Below are 7,500 nucleotides of genomic sequence, written 5' to 3'. Positions count from 1 at the left end.
CGTTGGACTAGTAACCGGAAGGTTGCAAGTTCAAATCCCTGAGCTGACAAGGTACAAATCTGTTGTTCTGCCCCTGAACAAGGCAGTTAACCCACTGTTCCTGGGCCGTCATTGAAAATAAGAATTTGTTCTTAACTGACTTGAGGTTAAGAATAGAGAATAGAGGTTAAATAGAGGTTAAAAAATAATAATAATTTAATGTCCCCAGATTTCACAAGTCTGTGTCTCTTGTGTGTCGTTGATCCTATGATTTTTTCTTACTTCCAGGATTTACTCTTTAAGACACTGATCTGAAGTCGTGTTGATTTGTGACTCTCCCGATTTAGACTTCTGACCGTTTGATATATTTTTTTCGTGCGCGCGACGACGGTTTTACGTAGGTGTTCCGTGACCTGAAGTCTGTTGTTTTTCTGTTGTAGTGTCAGTGATCCACATCGCCTGGTACAGTGAGGACAGGCCGTTCGCCGTGGGCTACGCTGACGGCAAGCTGCTGATTGGCACCAAAGAGCCTCTGGAGAAAGGAGCGGTCGTGGTCATCGATGCCCATAAGGTCACCACTATCTCTATATAATAATATCACATTATATTATATCACATTATATTATATCACATTATATTATATTATATCACATTATATTATATTATATCACATTATATTATAATATAATCCTCCTGTGTATCTCCTATAGCACTGGGTCATTAGATATCTTCATGTTTTTAGTCTCTGTCTCCTCCTGTGTATCTCCTATAGCACTGGGTCACTAGATATCTTCATGTTTCTAGTCTCTGTCTCCTCCTGTGTATCTCCTATAGCACTGGGTCACTAGATATCTTCATGTTTCTAGTCTCTGTCTCCTCCTGTGTATCTCCTATAGCACTGGGTCACTAGATATCTTCATGTTTCTAGTCTCTGTCTCCTCCTGTGTATCTCCTATAGCACTGGGTCACTAGATATCTTCATGTTTCTAGTCTCTGTCTCCTCCTGTGTATCTCCTATAGTTATTATTATTGTTATTATTAGTAGCAGTAGTATTATTAGCGGCTGTAGTATTATTTTCAGTATTAGTCGTAGTAGTATTAGTAGTACTAGTAGCAGTGGTAGTAGTAGTTTTATTAGTAGTATTATTATTAGTAGTAGTAGTACTATTATTATTATTAGTAGTTTCATTAGTAGTAGTAGTATTATTAGTAGTAGATTTATTATTAGCATTAGTCGTAGTAGTATTATTAGTAGTATTAGTAGTAGTACTACTAGTAGTAGTGGTAGTAGTAGTTTTATTATTCATAGTAGTATTATTAGTAGTATTATTAGTAGTAGTTGTTTCATTAGTAGTAGTAGTTTTATTATTAGTATTAGTCGTAGTAGTATCAGTAGTACTAGTAGCAGTGGTAGTAGTAGTTTATTAGTAGTATTATTATTATTAGTAGTAGTATTATTCGTGGTGGTAGTAGTAGTAGTAGTAGTAGTAGTAGTATTATTAGTAGTAGTAGTAGTTTCATTAGTAGTAGAAGTATTATTCGTAGTAGTAGTAGTATTATTAGTAGACATAGTATTATTATTAGTATTATTATTATTTGTAGTAGTAGTAGTAGTAGTTTCATTAGTAGTAGTATTATTAGCAGTAGTATTAGTGGTAGTATTATTATTAGTAGTAGTAGTAGTTTTATTAGTAATAGTATTATTATTATTAGTATTATTAGTACTATTATTATTAGCGGTGGTAGTATTATTATTATTACTAGCGGTAGTGGTAGTATTATTGGCAGCAGTAGTAGTAGTAGTAGTATTATGATTATTAGTAGTAGAATTGGTAGTATTATTAATAGTAGTAGTAGTAGTATTATTGGTGGCAGTGGTAGTACTAATAAGTAGTAGTAGTAGTATTATTAGTTGTACTAGCAGTAGTATTATTATTGGTTTTATTAGTGGTAGTAGTAGTAGTAGTTGTAACAGTAGTAGTACTAGTAGTAGTAGTAGTAGTAGTATTATTATTATTAGTAGTAGTATTATTAGTTGTATTGGTAGTATTAGTAGTAGTAGTATTAGTAGTTGTGGTAGTAGTAGTAACAGTAGTAGTACTAGTAGTAGTATTATTAGTATTAGTTGTATTGGTAGTATTAGTAGTTGTGGTAGTAGTAGTACTAGTAGTAGTATTATTATTATTTGTTGTATTGGTAGTATTAGTAGTTGTGGTAGTAGTAGTAGTAGTAGTATTAGTTGTACTAGCAGTAGTATTATTATTGGTTTTATTAGTGGTAGTAGTATTAGTAGTTGTAACAGTAGTAGTACTAGTAGTAGTAGTAGTAGTAGTAGTAGTAGTATTAGTATTATTAGTTGTATTGGTAGTAGTAGTAGTAGTAGTAGTAGTAGTAGTATTAGTTGTATTGGTAGTATTAGTAGTAGTAGTATTAGTAGTAGTAGTATTATTAGTTGTATTGGTAGTATTAGTAGTAGTAGTATTAGTAGTAGTAGTATTATTAGTTGTATTGGTAGTATTAGTAGTAGTAGTATTAGTAGTTGTGGTAGTAGTAGTAGTATTATTATTATTAGTTGTATTGGTAGTATTAGTAGTAGTAGTATTAGTAGTTGTGGTAGTAGTAGTACTAGTAGTAGTAGTATTATTATTATTAGTTGTATTGGTAGTATTAGTAGTAGTAGTAGTAGTAGTATTAGTATTATTAGTTGTATTGGTAGTATGTATTAGTAGTAGTAGTATTAGTAGTTGTGGTAGTAGTAGTATTAGTAGTTGTGGTAGTAGTAGTACTAGTAGTAGTAGTAGTATTATTATTATTAGTTGTATTGGTAGTATTAGTAGTAGTAGTAGTAGTAGTATTAGTAGTAGTAGTAGTATTATTAGTTGTATTGGTAGTATTAGTAGTAGTAGTATTAGTAGTAGTAGTATTATTATTAGTTGTATTGGTAGTATTAGTAGTAGTAGTATTAGTATTATTAGTATTATTAGTATTATTAGTTGTATTGGTAGTATTAGTAGTAGTAGTATTATTAGTTGTATTGGTAGTAGTAGTAGTATTAGTAGTAGTATTAGTAGTAGTAGTAGTATTATTCGTTGTATTGGTAGTAGTAGTAGTATTATTAGTTGTATTGGTAGTATTAGTATTAGTAGTAGTAGTATTAGTAGTAGTAGTAGTATTATTAGTTGTATTGGTAGTATTAGTAGTAGTAGTATTATTAGTTGTATTGGTAGTATTAGTAGTAGTAGTATTAGTAGTTGTGGTAGTAGTATTGATTCATATTATTGTTATTATGATGATTATTAGTAGTAGTAGTATTATTAGTTGTATTGGTAGTAGTAGTAGTAGTAGTAGTATTAGTAGTAGTAGTAGTATTAGTAGTAGTAGTAGTATTATTAGTTGTATTTGTAGTATTAGTAGTAGTAGTATTAGTAGTAGTAGTATTATTAGTATTATTAGTTGTATTGGTAGTATTAGTAGTAGTAGTATTAGTAGTTGTGGTAGTAGTAGTATTATTAGTTGTATTGGTAGTATTAGTAGTAGTAGTATTAGTAGTTGTGGTAGTAGTATTGATTCATATTATTGTTATTATGATGATTATTAGTAGTAGTATTATGATTAATAGTATTATTATATGTGTCTGTCCCAGGAGTCCATCACCAGTATAAAGTGGGATCCTACTGGTCAGATGCTGTTAACCTGTGCCAAAGAGGACGTTGTGAAGCTATGGTCCAGCCCTGGGTCAGGGTCAAACCCCGGAGCAGGCTGGAAGTGTCTGCAGAGCCTACCCCACCCTGCCCAGGTCAATGGAGTGGCCTGGTGTGGTCTGACTGGACACGGAGCCAAACCTCTCAACATGCTGGCCACGTACGTATGGTATTCAACTCGACTGTGTTGATATTAATTCACTTTTAGTCATGTATGGAACTGAACTGGACTTTAGTAGACTATAGATGTCTTTAGGGGACTATAGTGGACTATAGATGTCTATAGGGGACTATAGTGGACTATAGATGTCTTTAGTGGACTATATATATGTCTTTAATGGACTATAGATGTCTTTAGGGGACTATAGTGGACTATAGATGTCTTTAGTGGACTATAGTAGACTATAGATGTCTTTAGTGGACTATATATGTCTATAGTGGACTATATATATGTCTTTAATGGACTATATATGTCTATAGGGGACTATAGTGGACTATAGATGTCTTTAGTGGACTATAGTAGACTATAGATGTCTTTAGTGGACTATATATGTCTATAGTGGACTATAGTGGACTATAGATGTCTTTAGTGGACTATAGATGTCTTTAGTGGACTATAGATGTCTATAGGGGAATATAGTGGACTATAGATGTCTATAGGGGACTTTAGTAGACTATAGATGTCTATAGGGGACTTTAGTAGACTATAGATGTCTATAGGGGACTATAGTGGACTATAGATGTCTTTAGTGGACTATATATATGTCTTTAGTGGACTATAGATGTCTTTAGTGGACTATAGATGTCTATAGGGGACTATAGTGGACTATAGATGTCTTTAGTGGACTATAGATGTCTTTAGTGGACTATACATGTCTATAGGGGACTATAGTAGACTATAGATGTCTTTAGTGGACTATACATTTCTTTAATGGACTATAGATGTCTATAGGGGACTATAGTGGACTATAGATGTCTTTAGTGGACTATATATGTCTTTAATGGACTATAGATGTCTTTAGTGGACTATAGATGTCTATAGGGGACTATAGTGGACTATAGATGTCTTTAGTGGACTATAGATGTCTTTAATGGACTATATATGTCTTTAATGGACTATAGATGTCTTTAGTGGACTATAGATGTCTATAGGGGACTATAGTGGACTATATATGTCTTTAATAGACTATAGATGTCTATAGGGGACTATAGTGTAGACCTGGACCATGCCCCAGGACTACCTGACATGATGACTCCTTGCTGATGACTCCTTGCTGTCCCCAGTCCACCTGACCGTGCTGCTGCTCCAGTTTCAACTGTTCTGCCTTATTATAATTCGACCATGCTGGTCATTTATGAACATTTGAACATCTTGGCCATGTTCTGTTATAATCTCCACCCTGCACAGCCAGAAGAGGACTGGCCACCCCACATAGCCTGGTTCCTCTCTAGGTTTCTTCCTAGGTTTTGGCCTTTCTAGTGAGTTTTTCCTAGATGTCTTTAGTGGACTATAGATGTCTTTAGTGGACTATAGATGTCTTTAGTGGACTATAGATGTCTTTAGTGGACTATAGATGTCTTTAGTGGACTATAGATGTCTTTAGTGGACTATAGATGTCTTTAGTGGACTATAGATGTCTTTAGTGGACTATAGATGTCTTTAGTGGACTATAGATGTCTTTAGTGGACTATAGATTGACTATAGATGTCTTTAGGGACTATAGATGTCTTTAGGGGACTATAGAGGACTATAGATGTCTTTAGTGGACTATAGAGGACTATAGATGTCTTTAGTGGACTATAGATGTCTTTAGTAGACTATAGATGTCTTTAGTAGACTATAGATGTCTTTAGTGGACTATAGATGTCTTTAGTGGACTATAGAGGACTATAGATGTCTTTAGGGGACTATAGATGTCTTTAGGGGACTATAGATGTCTTTAGTGGACTATAGTGGACTATAGATGTTTTAGTAGACTATAGATGTCTTTAGTGGACTATAGTGGACTATAGATGTTTTAGTAGACTAAAGATGTCTTTAGTGGACTATAGATGTCTTTAGGGGACTATAGATGTCTTTAGTGGACTATAGTGGACTATAGATGTTTTAGTGGACTATAGATGTCTTTAGTGGACTATAGATGTCTTTAGTGGACTATAGATGTCTTTAATGGACTATAGTGGACTATAGATGTCTTTAGTAGACTATAGATGTCTTTAGTGGACTATAGATGTCTTTAGTGGACTATAGAGGACTATAGATGTCTTTAGGGGACTATAGATGTCTTTAGTGGACTATAGATGTCTTTAGTGGACTATAGATGTCTTTAGTGGACTATAGAGGACTATAGATGTCTTTAGTGGACTATAGATGTCTTTAGTGGACTATAGATGTCTTTAGTGGACTATAGGGGACTATAGATGTCTTTAGGGGACTATAGGGGACTATAGATGTCTTTAGTGGACTATAGATGTCTTTAGTGGACTATAGGGGACTATAGATGTCTTTAGTGGACTATAGAGGACTATAGATGTCTTTAGTGGACTATATATGTCTTTAGTGGACTATAGTGGACTATAGATGTCTTTAGTGAACTATAGTGGACTATAGATGTCTTTAGGGGACTATATATGTCTTTAGTGGACTATAGTGGACTATAGATGTCTTTAGTGGACTATAGATGTCTTTAGGGGACTATATATGTCTTTAGTGGACTATAGTGGACTATAGATGTCTTTAGTGGACTATAGTGGACTATAGATGTCTTTAGGGGACTATATATGTCTTTAGTGGACTATAGAGGACTATAGATTAACTCTGTGGTCAGGTTGATCAGTCTCTGTCTGGATAACTGACATTTACGCAGGTTTTGACACTCTGCTACTTTCACAAGGATAACCTTCTCATTCCTCAGTTCTAGTCTGGTGCTGCTTGAATGCAAGGACACTCTGTTTTTCCAGAAAGAGAAGTAAAAATATAATCGAATTTAGTACAAATCTGTGGACATCTACATTTTACCACAAGTTCTCACAATGTCCTCACAAGTATAGTAATACAAACCAACACACACATTTAAAAGAGCACTGTGTTATTCCAGGTGTTGCCAAAACGGACTGGTGTCAGTCTGGACCGTACCTCAAGACGCCTCTGCCTTCCCAGAATCCTCCTCTTCTGGCTCCGAGGCCCGGAGGGACAACGAACCCAAAGCCAAACGCAAGGTATGATAAATCAGTAGTAGGTAGAGGTGTCTGCCTAACCACTGGTTCTGGGTCAGATATTGTTTAGCCCTCCTAATGGGGACAAGGTTGGAATTAGGATTAGGCTAGATCTGTTAGAGGGGGGGAACACTTCTACCCCCATCATCTGTACAAGATCTAATTTGATCGGTTGTATTGGTTTGATTTGATCGGTTGTGTTGGTTTGATTTGATCGGTTGTGTTGGTTTGATTTGATCGGTTGTGTTGGTTTGATTTGATCGGTTGTATTGGTTTGATTTGATCGGTTGTATTGATCTAATTTGATCGGTTGTATTGGTTTGATTTGATCGGTTGTGTTGGTTTGATTTGATCGGTTGTATTGGTTTGATTTGATTGGTTGCGTCAGGTACAGTTTTTCAAAGGGTTCTCTTTTCCTCCCTACCCTATTCTGTGTGTGTGTGTGTGTGTGTGTGTGTGTGTGTGTGTGTGTGTGTGTGTGTGTGTGTGTGTGTGTGTGTGTGTGTGTGTGTGTGTGTGTGTTGTGTGTGTGTGTGTGTGTGTGTGTCTGTGTGTGTGTGTGCGGCATGACCCAGCAGCAGCAGAGTTCCAGCAGGCGTGTGGA

At 35.1% G+C, this 7,500-nt stretch overlaps 1 protein-coding gene across 1 annotated transcript in view; it reads left to right on the top strand.

Moving 5' to 3' along the window:
• LOC109885662 (probable E3 ubiquitin-protein ligase HERC1) overlaps positions 1-7,500 on the top strand; it is a 211,746-nt gene that overhangs the window by 138,928 nt on the left and 65,318 nt on the right. Inside the window, 4 exon segments of the mRNA XM_031815997.1 lie at positions 420-550; positions 3,623-3,840; positions 6,779-6,899; positions 7,472-7,500. The exon segment at positions 7,472-7,500 is cut by the window's right edge and continues 127 nt beyond it. Coding sequence (XP_031671857.1) covers positions 420-550; positions 3,623-3,840; positions 6,779-6,899; positions 7,472-7,500 — 499 coding nt within the window.

The sequence above is a fragment of the Oncorhynchus kisutch genome, unplaced genomic scaffold (genome assembly GCF_002021735.2).
Source record: "Oncorhynchus kisutch isolate 150728-3 unplaced genomic scaffold, Okis_V2 scaffold722, whole genome shotgun sequence".
In the NCBI taxonomy this organism is placed as follows: Eukaryota; Metazoa; Chordata; class Actinopteri; order Salmoniformes; family Salmonidae; genus Oncorhynchus; species Oncorhynchus kisutch.
Note: the sequence above shows the minus strand (reverse complement) of the source record. Positions and strands in the feature narration are given on the sequence as shown.